The 16,484-nt window shown below is 43.8% G+C and overlaps 1 protein-coding gene across 1 annotated transcript in view; it reads left to right on the top strand.

Moving 5' to 3' along the window:
* The first annotated feature begins 443 nt into the window (after positions 1 to 443).
* SLC30A5 (solute carrier family 30 member 5) overlaps positions 444 to 16,484 on the top strand; it is a 33,755-nt gene continuing 17,714 nt past the window's right edge. The window contains exons 1-6 of the mRNA XM_018569316.1: positions 444 to 779; positions 2,648 to 2,770; positions 7,202 to 7,268; positions 9,219 to 9,304; positions 12,750 to 12,837; positions 13,986 to 14,073. Of these exons, the coding sequence (XP_018424818.1) occupies positions 709 to 779; positions 2,648 to 2,770; positions 7,202 to 7,268; positions 9,219 to 9,304; positions 12,750 to 12,837; positions 13,986 to 14,073 (523 nt within the window). The 5' untranslated portion in view covers positions 444 to 708. The remainder of the gene's footprint in view (positions 780 to 2,647; positions 2,771 to 7,201; positions 7,269 to 9,218; positions 9,305 to 12,749; positions 12,838 to 13,985; positions 14,074 to 16,484) is intronic.

The following is a 16,484-nucleotide window of genomic DNA, read 5'->3' as shown; positions in this document are numbered from 1 at the left end:
AATCCTGGACAGGTGGCAACCCTATTGCCACGTGTCCAGGATTCTCCTGCACAGTCCGGGTTTTATGGCAGAAGGAACCTAGACACAAGATGTCGGACAGACAGGGGCAACCAAAATTAAGATAGGGGCTACTGGCCCCCCACTGAAAATAGTCTCAGCTGTGATATTTACATATGAATGGGGAGGGGGGGGCGCTATTTACATATGAATAAGCCAGGACTCCTTCTCCCCAAAAAATGTCAGGGCATCGCTAGAGCGTTTGGGTTTCGCTTTAAAAAAAGGTGGCAACCTTAACTCCAGGTTGCAGGTGGTCCATTTGTACACTGCTGGAGTAGTTCGTTCGTAGTAGAGATCGTTCTTTTCTAGTCCAGCTCATCGAGTACATGGTTTACATAGAAAGCACAGATCCTATCAAAAATCCATGTGGCAACTTTGACTTTTGAACCATCTTGTCCCCGCCGCCTCCCTGTAGTCTGGTGACGTCACCCACCCGCTGACGTTTCCTGCTCCATCATCAGTACGGGCCGGCTAGCTGGCAGTGCTGGAAGCTGGAATATGGTTCCTGTGCCCGGCTGTCACCTCGCTGCCTCCATGTGTTCCCGGACAGACACCGCCGAGAGCGGGGAGCAGCGGCTGTAGAGTGCTGGGGACAGCCAGGTGTCCTTTCTCCTGCACAGGATCCACGTATCGGGCTGTCCGGGGAGAGTCATGGAGGACAAGTACAGCAGCAATGTGATGAGTACGGGCAGGCTGGGTCCTGTGGATGCTCCGGAGTCCAGGTGACCATGTCATGTATTGTGTAATTAGGGCAGTGAAGTGAACCTGAGCTCAGTCCATGATAAGTGACAGGATCCCTTTATTCCCACCCTCCAGAGCACTGCATACCTTCACTTCCGGTTATAGGAGAGGCCATCATGTGAGCACTACAAATCTCTGAAGTCCTAGCTTACACAGAGCCAGGGACTCTCCCCATGTGACAGTTCTGGTGATTGCTGATTGGCTCAGTGCTGTCACATGCTCCTCCCATATCTGGCCGTACACACTGTTTTATTTGCTCTCAGCAGGGAATGGGGTAATGTTTTCTCTATGCTCCCAGGGGATGGGGGGTTAAAGAAGAACACCAGGAAATCTAACCCTTGCAGTGGGACTACCCCTGAACTGCACTCATTAAGTTTTATTTTCCCTAGAAGCCGAAATAGAGACGATATACTCAACCCATCCTCAGTCCTGGGGCAATCAGCACTTACCTCTCTCCCCCTCCACTCTGGTGATGGTATGTCCCTCTGTTTCCTCACATCTAATTTAGCTGCATTCGATGTGACAATGCCAAGTGTCCTTAGACCTCTGGAGCTTAGGGGAGAGGAGGCTGTGGGGATTGGTCTAACAGCCAAACATGGCTGAGGATCAAGTGAGTATATCTTTTTCATTTTAACCCATGGACCTAAACGAGCAGTTAACCCTTGCAGTGTGTGGGTAGCCCCACTGCAAGGATTAATGGTTAGTTTTCCTGCAGTTCTTCTTTATAGTGATTATAAAGCCAGTAACATGTACTCTTCCCCATAGTTTGAGCCAGTGTGGGACACTGTTCCTGTCACATGTCGTCTCTATAGGTAAAGAACTGAGCGATCACAAACCGCTGATCGCTCAGCTCCCGGCTTCTCCCGGCAGAGAGCGATGACTGTCAGTCACTGCTCCCCCCACGTGGATTCCTCCCAAAATGGACAAAACACACTGCGATGTGATCAGACACTCTTTTTGTTATGGGGAAGTTGGACATGATGCATTATATTGTATTTATTGCAGTGTGAATGGGTCCCCACATCCAGCGGTGAGAGTGACGCTCCCTAAATCACCTTCTGGTTTGTAAAATGTACCATCAGAGGTCCCAGAGACACCGGTCATAGGTGGTCAACGCAACCCGCCACCCTCTGCACACAAATGCAAGATCAACCTTGGGGGGAATAACCATTTCAGATTGTAGAATGTGGTTCAGATTCTAATAGGGGGGGGGTTTTTTGGGTTTTGAGTGGGGGGGGGGGGGGGGCATGTCATTGTGGGTATAGTGAAATGCTTTCTGATTAGTTAGGGAGGTTTAAGGTTCCAAGGATTATATGGATGAGCTCTCGCATAATACAGAAGGAAAGGAGCCAACAACCATACACATTGGTCTACATTACTCTGGCCCTCCAGCTGTTGTGGAACTACAAATCCCATGAGGCATTGCAAGGGTCTCAGCCACAGGCATGACTCCCAAAGACAAATGCATGATGGGATTTGTAGTTTCAGCACAGCTTGGGGGCTGGAGTTTGCCCACCCCTGGTCTGCATAGTTTGTCACCGAGTGCAGTGGTATAAAGTCATACAGTAACCCCACTCATGGTCAGAGTAGTAAAACTTACACACAGTGGTCCAACTAACAACATCCCCCGTCATATTATCTTGAAGGATGTCTCAAAACGTGGCAACTGAAGCTAGTACAAGTCTGGCCTGGGAACTATGGTTTCATAACGGACCAGACAGAGATTATTAGAAGAGCCATTGTAGTACCACTGCAGTGCCGTTGTATGATTGTAGTACCAATGTAACTTCCAGCTCTGATATTACTCTCGGGGATCTGAATAATGTACTTCTGTCTTTTCTTTTTGCAGGCTGACCCGATACATTGTACTTCTCTGCTTCACCAAGTTCTTGAAGGCCCTTGGGATCTTCGAATCATATGACCTATTAAAAGTAGTCCATATTGTACAGTTTATCTTTATATTAAAATTAGGGTAAGTATGCTTCTTGTTAAGTGACAGCACCCTATCTGGGATCTACATACAGGCACTTTGACCTTTCAGTGATGATCTTTCAGTTGGACTTGGAGTCATTACTGCAGGGGTAGACAAATAATACGGAATCCAGGAGCCGGGGTGGACAAATAATACGGAATCCAGGAGCCGGGGTAGACAAATAATACGGAATCCAGGAGCCGGGGTGGACAAATAATACGGAATCCAGGAGCCGGGCTTTCCAATCCAGGAGCCAGCAGAATTTCCGCTCCATTGACAACAACTAGAGAGACTCAAAAGGTAGGGGCCAGCTGTAATTTCTAAGAAGCATTGATGACCTGGCTCCTGGGATTAGTCCAGCCCTGTGTTACTGTATTAATAAGATCCTAAATGCTCAAATAATTGGCATTCCAGGGGCCGGGGTGGACAAATAATACGGAATCCAGGAGCCGGGGTGGACAAATAATACGGAATCCAGGAGCCGGGGTAGACAAATAATACGGAATCCAGGAGCCGGGGTGGACAAATAATACGGAATCCAGGAGCCAGGGTGGACAAATAATACGGAATCCAGGAGCCGGGCTTTCCAATCCAGGAGCCAGCAGAATTTCCGCTCCATTGACAACAACTAGAGAGACTCAAAAGTTAGGGGCCAGCTGTAATTTCTAAGAAGCATTGATGACCTGGCTCCTGGGATTAGTCCAGCCCTGTGTTACTGTATTAATAAGATCCTAAATGCTCACTCCTTGCCATAGAAGGAGCGTCGCCTCTCCAGCAGCCAGGTCTCCTACCTTCCCTCTGTTACAGCACTTTCAGAAGAGTCAGATGATTGTGCCCCCTGCCACATGCTGTGGTTCCATCCTCTGACCCCCTGTGTTCTGTAATGTAGGGGCCAGAGGAAGAAGCCACATACCTGATCTACTATTGTGTGAAGCGAGGGAAGGTGGACTTGTGTTTTCTTCAAACATCCAATCCTGTGGAAGCTTATTTAAAAAAAAGAAATGTTTTTTTCTTAATTGGATGTTTGAAGTGAACACACTTTACCTCACCGTATTTGTGAATAAATCATGCTAAGGTTCATTTCACATTTTAATTAATTGAGCCCTAAATGTGAGATGATTTATTCAATGTCAGTTCAATTGCTAGAAAATGCAAACTCCGGGATTTTTCCCAGCCACCCATCTTCCCTGACGCCTTCCTGGCATTCTTCCAGGGCTGGGCAGTTCTCATGTAATGGTAAAGTCTTGGATCACTGCGAGTCCAGCCTGCTTAATGACATGCCCCCTTGGAACAGGCTGGGCTCACAGGAAATGGATAGTATGACACCGTGTCCTCCTACCTTGAAGACCAGTGCTGGTGCTGGATGAAGGAGGAAATCTGGGATCACTCTGGATTGATTTCCCCCATGCATGGATGGGGGAATCTCTCTTTCCCGCCTCCAAGCTATTGCATTCTAACAGCAGCACATCTGCTGCTCCAGTCCAGAATTTTTGGACCGGCTCCTTTGCCAAAAGGCGATTGAAAAATCAACTTTTGTCGAATTGAAACATACTGACAGGGCCACACACTGCTCACATTTCATCCTTGGCTGGAATTCAAGCAATGTATAGCCAGCTTTAGAAAAGACAACTAGACTTGCTGTATTTTTCTTGAAGATGTTTCACTGGTCATCCAACCAGCTTTCTCAATTACGAATTGAGAAAGCTGGTCGGATGACCAGTGAAACATCTTCAAGAAAAATACAGCAAGCCCAGTTGCCTTGACTTATTTTTTACAGAGATAGCGGAGACCCTTTTTGAGGGTTGCTCTTGCTCTCTGTGCCTTTGTCTCTTGGTGACACCTGCTCTTCCATTTCTTGTTTTGGTGCCACAGGGATGAAAAGCAAAGGAAATCACAGATAGTGATTTCACAACAAAGGAAAACACAACAGAGTTCCACCCCCTCCCCCACAAAACTAAAGATAAGGATTTAGTTGGGAGTGGTGTTGGTGAAAATAATAACTAGACACGGGGTGTAAGTCTCCTGTGCATTGGACACATTGCTCCTTAGTCCTGTATTGTGCACACAAGGCCTTTTCATGCCGGTTTGACTTAGCAGCGGAATGTTGGGACAGATCCAGTGTTTGACTGCAAGTGTTTATTTTTTGGATAATGCTTCTCAGCGTTGACAGATAAAAAAAGAAATGCTCGGTCAGTCCTGCTGACATTTTCTCTGGCAGAATAGATATGCGTGACTATGCGCCTGCAGAGGAACTTAATCAGATAGAAATACAGGTCCTGCCATTTGTAACTTGTTAAAGGAGCAGGCTCAGGGGCTGTCATCCTTATCCTCCTTAACGTGGGAAGACAGCAGCTTGCAATAGGTATATGCATAGCAGGTGCCCTGAAACTTCACTGGCTGGAGCAATAAGGATGACAGCCCTGAAGATTACACTGTCAGAAAGACCTCCAGCAATGGCTGACCCTCACAGGGTCCCGTTCAGCTGTGGTGACAGTCTGCAGTTTATCTAGCAGGCTTGTTACTTGGATGTAGTGTTATGTTTAGAGTCATGAACCCGCAGGTTACCCCACATTTTGGGAGCACCGCTTACCTCAATACTTTGGGGTCTATCATTGATCAATGTTTTTTACCCAAGAGTCACACCTTTTACAAAACATTCACACACTTTTTTTTTTTTTATTGAGTTGAAGCAATAAAAAAATCTGTGAGTCTTGGGTGAAAACATTAATTAATGGACCCATTTGAGACACAGACTTGGAACAAGTAAATCAAAAGTTACAAGTAACTTTAGCTGATATACTTGTTCCCGGCCAGGAATATTGTAGCCAGAGACCATAGATCATAAGCATTTTAAGGAGGTTAGCAGTGGGAGCTGTAGAAGGATAATTCACCTTCTCTACTTGTGTCATTTAAAGCAGATCTCCAGACGATGACAACAACAATAAGGTTAAAGAAGAACCCCACTGCAAGGGTTAAGTGCTTGTTTTTGTCTAGGGTGTAAAATCAAAAAGTTATATTCATCTGAACCTCGGAGCTGGCTTGCAGCTAGACTGTCCCTGCAGCTTGTCTCCTCCTTCTCCTCTCCAGCGATGGAATGTCCCTCAGCATCTTACGTCCAATACACTGTATAGGACGTTTTGACTCGCAGGACCTTAGATTGCTGGAGCGGAGGAGAAGAGGCTGCAGGGAACGGTCTACCAGCCAACTAGCTCAGAGATTCAGATGAATATAACTGTTTATTTTACACCCTAGACGAAAACGAGCAGTTAACCCTTGCAGCGTGGGGGTAGCCCCACTTCAAGGGTTAAGGATATTTCTGCCCAGAGTTCTTTTAAAAAAAAATCCCTCATGCTGCAAAATTTGCCTTCAGTTTAGACGTTCCCCCTGCATTACCTTTTTCTGCCACTAGGTGTCTTCAGTCTGTGTCCAGTGTCATTCAACCAACTTCTGAGCCCAGGTTGTCCAAGACCTGCATCAGCAGCCGTTGATTGAACAGTGAAAAGAGAAGCAGCACAGTGATGAGCTCATCTGCGTTTCACTTTACTATGAGCATGCCCCTTGTCTGCACATGATTGGTTTCTACTGCTGCTTCTTCTTTCTTCAGTTCTCTTTTATAGGGAATGTTGGAGACAGATACCAGGATATATTTAGGTCCATACACTGCTTGCTTTTCTGAAATATATTTAATGATGTAATATTGGTTAAAGAGCTGCATTCATGTTTGTATGTCATATCTGTATGGAGATCAGCTTTAAATAACATGAGTTGCAGTACAGGGTTTGATTTAGGGATGCACCGATACTAGTATCGGTGCTGACGCCGAGTATTTGGGCGAGTACTCGACCAAATGCTCCGATGCCTAGCCCGATGCCCGAGCTTCCGGGATCAGGAAGCAGAGCAGCAAGTCATTACACGCTGCTCGGCTTCCTGATTGTCCAGGAAGCCGGCTCCATGTTCATTTGTGACGAGGGAGCATGGAGGCGGCTTCCCGGCAAAACAGGAAGCCGGGTACCGCGTCACTGGCCAGAAAGCTGGCTACATGCTTTCTTGTCATCTTGTGACGAGAAGCATGGAGACGGCTTCCCTGCTAATCGCGAAGCTGGGTGGCGAGTCTTTACACGCCGCCTGGCTTCCTTAATGCGACTTTCGGTATTGGGCATTGGCGAGTACCCAAAAAAAAATCGGTATTCAACACCGAAAAAAACGGTATTGGTACATCCCTAGTTTAATTAATTACCAGTTTAGAGTGAGCTTGGGAAGTTTTTGAGTTGAGATACAGATATAAATTCTGAGGAACTGGCTCCAGTTACAAGCAGATTTTTACAGCAAATGTTGGTTCGGTCTTTCACAGTAGACGCGGTGTGCCACGCTGTCGGCATCTATTCGAAATCTAACATAAGTAACTTGAATACATGTGCTTTCTCTCTACAGGTCTGCATTTTTTATGGTTTTGTTTCAAAAACCATTTTCTTCTGGGAAGACCGTTACTAGGCGACAAGTAAGTTGATATAACAGAATGGTTTGCTTGGTGGTTGTTTCATAATCATGGAGGAAAGGGTTAACAAGCCTCTCAATTTAAAGGCAAACTATGGGGTTAGGGCTTTTCCCCATAGTGCTCCTTAGGGTAACGGGAGGACACAAACTAGCATCCTTCCGTCACCCTAGGCTCAGTATACCGCGAGCTGTAGCTCCCGGTATACTGAGACGTCGCACCTGGAGCGGATCCCGACAATCATGTCTGGATCCGCCCAGCTCTGTGAGTGACAGCTGGCTCTGCCTATCTAGAGGCAGAGCCAGCTGTACCCTCCCCCGTCCGTTCCGCCAGTCAGCGCTGGAGGATCGGGGAGGGGGGAATCCAGTCCCTTCCCTGTCACAGCTCTGTGCCGTGACAGGATCAAGAAGTGAGCGAACGCCGGTATGTGTTCGCTCACCTCCCGATCTACTGAGCCGACCTGTGACAGTTTTATTGTCACAGGTCGGCTAGAACTATGAGGATGAGTGAAAAGCACTCACCTCATAGTTCTCCTTTAATGTTCAAAACTGCACTAGATAAATGATTGGTTGTTGCAGAGCTGAAATGTGGCCACTGCAAGGGTTAACTGCATGTTTTTGTCTTAAGTGCTACCAAAAAAAAAAAAACTACTGAGCCGACTCCCTGCTTCTCTGGTCTCTGAAGCCTCTCTACTCCTACGCTGCAGCATTGGAATGTTCCTCAGTGTCCTCCCATCTATACACAGCGTATATAACATGATGATTTACGCGACCTTAGACCACAGCAGAGAAGGGAGAGAGGATGCAGGGACCTGTCTAAGAGCAAGCTGTCTCGGAGCATCGGTGTGAGCGTAACTTTTTTTTTTTAGCCCCTAGAGACAAATGGGCAGTTATCCCTTGCAGTGCGGGGGTAGCCACACTACAAAGGGTAATAAAAGTTTTGGCTGGAGTTCATTTTTAAAATCATATTTCGAGTTGTGACTGACCACAAATAGTCAGTTTGGTATGTTAAAACCTATTGTCATTTATTGAACTAGGACATAAAAAATGCTTTCTGTGCCCACTTTGGCACAAAGCCTAAAGCTTCATGTGCTGAATGTGGAAATAGATTGCCCTGTATAAGTCTTTCCACTTTTGCTGAAAGTTGGGATTACACTTATTTTATATTTGTTACATGTTCCCATTCACATAGCATTCCTTCTCACCTAACGTTTTACATGCTTAAAATTCTTACCTAGCTTTCCCCTTCTATGTAGTGTTAAGAACTGGGCTGGGGAGTTAATGTTTAGGCCCCATTCACACACGAATCGGCTTGCACGTACAGCTCCGTGCTGCGTGCGGGGCCGTACCAAACAGCTGCCGGGAAGGACAGGTGCTGCGTGTCATTAGTACGCAGCCCCCGTCCTTCTCTATGGGGCTTCGCAGCTGTACGCCCCCCTACGCTCAACTCAATTGCAGATCCGTAGGGGTGCAGGTGATCGCTTCTTCCCGGCAGCTGTTTGGTACAGCCCCGCACGCAGCAAGGAGCTGTACGTGCCGGCCGATTCGTGTGTGAATGGGGCCTTACCATGATTAGCCCCGTCTGTACAGTGCAGGCAGATCTCATTATCAGTTGTAAAATAGATTTGCACACCGTCTGTCCTAACAAAGGGTTAAAGTTCTCCAGGCTTGGGTTGTACATTGTATGATAATGCAGTTCTAATGGAAACCTCTCCCTCGGTTTGTCCCTCTCTCCACTTTGAGATTATTTAGAATGGCTTGCGAACAACCCAGAGAGTCCTATTTCTAATCTGCTACTACATTTTTCGGTATGATGTGTGAATGGGAACACATAACAAATATATAGAGGGGGTTATCAAATTTGATTACAAACGTGGAAATACACTTTATATTTTGTTTACAGTATAACCTGTCTGCTCTGTCATAAGTATGTAGTTAACCTAACCTTTCGTTTTAGTGGATCAGTGTTGTGAAGCATGCTTTCGTTGGCTGTATTATCTCACTCCTGTGGTTCTTTGGCCTCACTCTTTGTGGACCATTAAGGTAATTTCAGTTCTTTTTTTTTGTTACATTATTATACACTAGATTGGATAGTGGAAGTTCATGAGAATTGCATCAGTAGTTATTAACAGCAGACACTACAGTAACGTCATTAACACCTCGGGGGAGAACAAGCCCTTTACCAAAATTCTGTAATATTTATTGTGTCCAGAAACATTGAAGGGTTTGCCCGTGCCAGCCAAATAGCCTAAGGCTGGCCATTATTAGAACTAGCTCTTGATATGAACTTCAACATGAAGTCTTCTTGTTCTGTAATTTCTTCTTGGAACTTTAGGTCCCTGAGGCGTTTCTTCCAACTTGGCCATTGTGTTGGTGGATGCACAAGTAATGACAGTCTTGTCCTGGTCTCCATTGGAAAGGAGGAGATTGGTGCCTGCTCACACAGACTTTTTAACTAGTTGACTGTATGATACTGTCACCCCTATGGGGGACCTATGCTACCCCGTCTTTACCAGGTTGTTGCACGCAATGCAAAAATCTTGAGCTGTGCCCTTTATGGACACGCTTATTTTTGACGATCCTAAGTGTAATTGTATCCCTCCAGATTTAGTCTACATACCAGCATTATCATGACATTTTAGCACTTGCAGAGATTCACCCGAGGCCTGAATATACAAACAAGATCCTCTTGCAGACCTGAATAGTTGTCATTATATGACTCAACATAACTTCTTGGCAGGACAAGGAAAAGGACTATGTAAACCCCACAATCCTAAGTATCTCTGTTGCAAGGTGTTTTCTGTTGGTACTTGTAATCTTATGCATGCAATATACCTAACTTCATCTGGTGGCTGAAGGAGGAAGCACAGCTCCTTCATTTTAGGAGGGTGACAAGGGATGTCAAACTTTATGTATTTTTGCATGAGTTGGACCTTCCAGCGGGGAAATGCTGAAGTCCAAGAGATGCCACAGAGGAATACTATACTAATTACTAGGGATGCACAGATATTTTTCGAGTACCAGTGCCGATACTTGGCATTTTCATGAGAACTACCAGGGTTCCAGAGGTTGCAGCTGGGACCTGGCTCTGGAGCTCCACCCCTGTCCTGAAATCATTAGTCTGTATTGTTTTAGAAAAACTGTCACATGACAATAAACAAAAATGTATCAGTACTCGTACTTGTAAGTACTCGGCAAGTACTTGTACTCGCAAAACTGGTATCTGTGCATCCCTTTATTTATATTTATAAAAACAAAATCATACATTAAAACAGATTTACAAATCCCAGGATCTCCGTGTGCTCCTTACAAATGACAGCTGACTCCTAATTTTTGAATTTTTCTCTAGTCTAGTCTTGGAGCTCAAAAGTATCGGTACATGTACTCGTACCGAGTACTGTACTTGGTATCTGTGCAACCCTACTAATTACTATATCAGTATAGTAAATAGTATTTTCTCCCCCATACTTAGAAGTCCTGGAATTTTAAGAGTGGTACTGGGGATCACAGCATAGGGGAAATGGTGCTAAACAAATATTTAGACTCTGGGGGTAGCCTAGCATGGGGTATGGGTGGATTTGGGTTTATAGTTCTATGACCTGTTTGCTTTAAGTAAGTTCACAGGGAGGGGGGTTTTTCTCTGAAAGATTAGTGGAATTTTGTTTAGATAATATTAGTACAATTAAAACTTCAATCTCTGAACTGGAAAGTAGCAGTAAACCTAAAGTTCAGTCGACTTTACATACAAATGTATTTTGTTTGTGTTCTTTCTTTTTCAGTTTTTAGTGCTGTGATAGTCTGAGTGACTAATACTCAGCAATATACCCAAATGAATTTTATATCATTTTAGATACAGCTTTCTTATGGTGATGTTTAAAAAACGCCGGTGTTTTTGCACCATCTTAAAACCCACCAAAAAAACACAATCCCATAGTTTATTCACAATGGAGGAAGGGGTGGGGGGCTTCCTCCATTGTGAGTAGGCGGAAACAGTAAAACTATTGTTTACACTTGTGATGACTGTAATTGGTTCACAGCAATGAAAAAGTACTGAGCCATTCTGATGTGGCTCTGTACTGTTAGAGAACCAAGAAACCAGACAGAAACCTAAAATGCAGGTTTAAAAAATAGAAACAGTTTTTAATAAAAAAATAAACATAAATAACAAAAAACAATAGAGCAAGTCCAGGATGTCATCAGTGCCAAGCCAGAGGTCAGTTGCCAAAGCAAGTAGTCAACCGAACCAGGTCAGGGAACACTGAGAGCAGGATGAACAGAAACAATAGCCGGAGTCAGGAACCAGGAGATCAGTCAGCCAGAGCCAGGTTCATACACGGAGAACAAGAACTGCAGATCAGAACAAATGCAAGGGCGGAGACTGGACAAGCTGAAGGTAAATACTGACCTGGTGTTTCTAGGTCAAATTTGTCAGGAGTTGCGGAATGATGACATTTACCAGTTAGGAGGGAACCAAAGAGGAACAACAGTGTCAAACATACTGCAGCTGACTGGAGGAGAAAGGGTAAGAAACCCTGACGTGTACATCGTGACTGTGATCTGAGCTGTCCAATGGCAGCTCAGATCACAGCCGATCACTGGTGCAATGACCACTTGGTTGTGTTTTCTTATAGTAACACTAAACTCAGGAGTTGAATCTTAAGCTACATTTTTGTTAATCACTCAAATCATCTCTGAATTGGTGCTGACACAGTCCTTCCTTCTGGAGGGTGGCTACTTTTGTTCCCCATGGTCCCTGTGTGTGTTGTAAAGTAGCCACCACTCCACTTGAGTACCAGACAATTATAAATTGCACTCCAAGAATACTTGTCCACCTATGCGCTGTATTTTTTGTTTTAAGCACTATGGCAGTACGGAGAAGGTTAAACATAACTTAATACATTTCTGACGCATCCCTAGGCCACAGCAGTAGCTTTCAGCACTGTGAGTGTTTTTGCTGGTGTAAGCTCTCATGGGAGGTTGAAGAGGTAAATTAGTGTTGGGAATTTGTGTCCAGGTAAATGTGTGTGTGTATAAGTTAAGGGTCATGTGTAAGAATAAAAGGATCACTTTAAGCCACAGTTTAACATTTAGGGTGAAGGTTTAGAGCTAGGTTAGGTTTTCGTGTTGGGGACACTGAAGTGTTCATGACAGTTTGGGGGTGTGCTGATTTTACTACTTCAGTGTTGAAAACTGACACTGGGATCCTGAGGCTGAAAACTTTGTGAATTCAGCTGCTCAGTTCCACAGCTTTTCTATGGTTTGTGTGGACTTTGTAATATCTTTTTTAAACATTATCTGTATAATAACAGAAGGTGAAAGGTGTCTCTTTACAGAAAGGCAGATAAAGAAACGATATTCCACACCATTCCAGAAGTCTCTATAGCTTTTGTTGTATAATTATCACCATCTGATAATTATACAACAAAAGCTAATTATTAAAAGATAATTATTATGTGCCGGTTCATTTGCTTTCCTATTTGTTTTGCAGGACTTTGCTGCTGTTTGAACACAGTGATATTGTGGCTATAACATTGCTAACGGTGCTTTTCACTGGTTCCAGCGGAGTTCCATCCAAGGTATTTGCCAAAGTTAAAACGCTACTTATTTGCAGAAGGGGCACAAGTGCTGCCAAGGAGTAAACTTGGCGTTATTTGTTTAGCAGTATGAAATCTTAGAAATATTGGGGAGATTTCCTTTCACAGGAAATCTCCCCAAAGAGACACATGTAGAGATAAAAGAAACGAAAAATGGCAAGGTTGTAACCCCTTCCCACTCTAACAACACTGAAAAAAGAAAAGCGTTTGATCTTTCACTGGTTCCAGCGGAGTTCGGTCCAAGGTATTTTACAAAGTTAAAACGGTATTTTCTTGCAGAAGAAAAAAAAAAAGCGCTTCATCTACTTTCAAGTATAGTTAAAAGAAAAAACAAATCGTTGCAAAAAAAGCATATGTCCGAACAAGATTAAAAGCACACATGCAGTACATCTCTGCTATAAATTAATTTGCCAATGTTTTGTCCCTTTTTTAAAAACCCTTTAAATGCAGACAAATCCCTGTTGATCTGCCACAAATGCCCTCCACTTTGAAGTCTTGTTCTGGTCTGTCAACGCAGCATTTTAGGGGACCGAGTAGTGTCAGGGCTCAGATGTCTTTTTGTTAAATTACTTAAACCCTCCCACTCTTTCATCCCTACAGCATAGAAACTAACAGGGTTATTCACAAAAGGGTGAGGAGTTTGGAGAAGGCAGGAGAAGGGAACAATCTAGGACAACATAGATGAAATTGGATGGGAAACTGAATAGGAAAGTGAGCTGAATTGGAGAACGTTTCCAAATTGGCTATTTTGGCCTAAATTGTTCACTTCTCCGCCTTCTCCAAACTCTTCACCCTTTTGTGAATCACCCTGTATTTGTCCTGCTTTCTAATGAGAACTAGGAGAGGTAATTAGACTTCTTGGGATCACAGGAAGTGTGCACAGAGCAACTCTGACATGATCAACATGTGTAACAAAACTCTTTGGATGGTATGTTTAACAAACCAAAAGGGAGCAAATAAGACGTTCATTGTAACACCGTTGTTGTCCCTCCCCTTTGCACTTAAAGCTGAGAATTGTTTTAGGTAGTAGTATTTAGTTTACACAAAAGCCTTTACATTCATATTTTCTACATTTTCCTTTGTGGTATAACTTCTAATGCTTTAACAGCTCTCTTCTGTTTTCTACACAGACTCGGGGTGCAGCCTTTTTTATCATAGCTGTCATTTGTTTACTTCTCTTTGATAATGATGATCTGATGGCCAAAATCGCAGAACACCGTATCCTTTATTGATGTTTCATTGTGTGATCTTCTCAGATTTATTCCCAGCGCAGAATATTTCAAAGTAATGGCTTACTGAAACTTGCACAGCCCTATTGCATTAGAAGTAATGTTGGAAATTAGGCCTTAAAGCATACAGTATGTCCCTTTTAAATAGTCTGTTATTACTAATCTCATTGCCACAGTTCTGCTGGTATTACATTGATGTAGGGTACTACTAGGCTCCTGTTGTCCAGCTCCCTCTGTCTCCATAGACCCAAATGTCCCATTCACACTATTGCCTTGCTCTAACTCACAGTAAAGCTTGGCATGTGGTGCAGTGACATTCATCTTTAATGGCACCCCAACATTTTTGGGTTGTAGTACACCACAATGCACAGATATATACCACTTTTGTTTATATATATATATATTAGCAAGCAGTAGATATATACAAAAGCATTTTTTTTTTAAGTTACCAAATGGGTAAATACTTCTGTCTCCGCTGCTCGCTCCCGTCTGAACATTTTAAGCTGCTTGAGTGGTCGTGACGAATAATGGGGCTGGCATATGCGCAGTAGAGATCTTCAGCCAGGAGAGATACAGTGGAGGTGAATGCACGCAGCCTTGAGCCTGCAGGTTGAACAGACACCATTGACCCGAGGAGTCTGCGCTGGATCAGAGACCAGTACTTAAGGGACTCCTCAAAACTACTGGAAAGAAGAAGCAGATCAGATTAGGAGGCATCATTTAAGATAAGTCCTTAAAGCAGCACAGGGGAGGTGAGAAAAATTGTGACTTTAATGTCACTCTAAGTCCCCTGGGTGTCCCCAGGACTACGGACATGCTGTGCAAGCATTCACAGCATACTGCATATTGTGACAGGCATGCCTGCCAAAGCTCCCCCTTCCAGCAATGCATCAGCTGCTGTCTGCCTTGGTGCTCCATCTCACGCTGACGTCTTTATCCAGTCTACTTCTAAATTCATCATCTATACTGTACCTATCTTAATTGGCTGGCCCGGGATGATGTTAAATCAAAACGTCACCTAGCCATGCTGAGAATGTATGGGTGAGCTGTGCATGCATGGCTCAGTAAATGTCTAGAAGAAACATTGCTAGTAGGCCGAAGAGGAGTTTCTTTTTTTTTTTTTTTGCAACGGAGACGGGGTCTTATGGCTGCTAGCTCCAATTCAGCCGAGAATTTTCTAACCGGCTCCTTTAATCAGCTGAATGTATCAAGAATCGGATGAAATTTAAAGCTTGTATTTACTCGGTTTAAATGACTGGGGCACATGAGGCCTTCTAGAGTTACCAAGTGGGCCAGTACTGCTTTAAAACATCCTTTCATTTATGAAAGCTCTTTTTTTTTTCCCATTTTGTTGAAAAGGGTAAAACATTAATATGCAGATTTTTGCAGCGCTGCATATATAAACCAAAGAAAAAATTATCAGATTATTTTCAATATAGCAGGATTGTATTCTTCCGGTGCTTATTGTAGTGTTTAAGGCCCTGTTCACACCAAGCGCGGAGCAGGTGCAGAGCAGATCAGTTGCAGACCGGATCAAAACTACGTCCAATGTATTCCAATGGCATTTTTTGCTCCGGTTCACATCGCAGCGTGCAGTTCCAGAGCAGGTGAAAAAACTGCAGCAGACCCTATTTTACCTGCTCTGGATCTGCAAACGCATCAGAAACGCATGCAAATGCCTGGAACGCACTGAAAGCCCATTTTAAACTTCAAAAAACACATCTAAAAGACTAGCGTGCGTGTGCAGAAACCTGATAGGATCTGCTCTGCATTTGGTGTGAACAAGGCCTAACAATGTACAGTCAGCCTTTGCTTTCTGTTGAAGGTATAGATTACAATCATGTATCTTTATTCAGACATGTTTGTAAAGCTTCAATAAAAGCTTGTACCGGTAACTAAAAGCTGGAATCTGCCAGTTTAATAACTAAAACAATACTGAGTTTTGAAATATTCCATGTAAAGATTATGGAGCATGTGAGATGGAATATTTGCAAGGCACAAACTTCATTTTACTAATCCATAATGCAATTTTCTTGTTGTAATGGACACAGTCAAAGACTGCATGAGATGGTAACAATTCAGAAAGTATAAGTGACCACTTAAAGTGCGTATGTATAGATATGGTAGTTTTGGGGGGGGTTTTTTTAGATACACTCTATCAGGTTATTGATTGCAATCGGTCTCCTGTTAAGCAGATCTATCTTTACTTCTCTCTTGGAGGTGAAACGCAAAGAGAAAGCATTCCCCTCTTAGACAGCTGTCAACAGAACGTCTGTCCCCATTTGAATATTTTCCGTTACCTATTTCTCTCACAACAGTTCTAAAATGTAGAATTCCCCTCATAGTCTGTTTCCATGACAGTGGTCACCAAGACAAAAAAAAAGGTGGTGCCCCAGCAGG

The sequence above is a fragment of the Nanorana parkeri genome, unplaced genomic scaffold, assembly GCF_000935625.1.
Source record: "Nanorana parkeri isolate BGI_ZX_2015 unplaced genomic scaffold, ASM93562v1 scaffold34, whole genome shotgun sequence".
NCBI classification, from domain to species: Eukaryota; Metazoa; Chordata; class Amphibia; order Anura; family Dicroglossidae; genus Nanorana; species Nanorana parkeri.
This window is presented reverse-complemented; position numbering and strand designations above follow the sequence as displayed.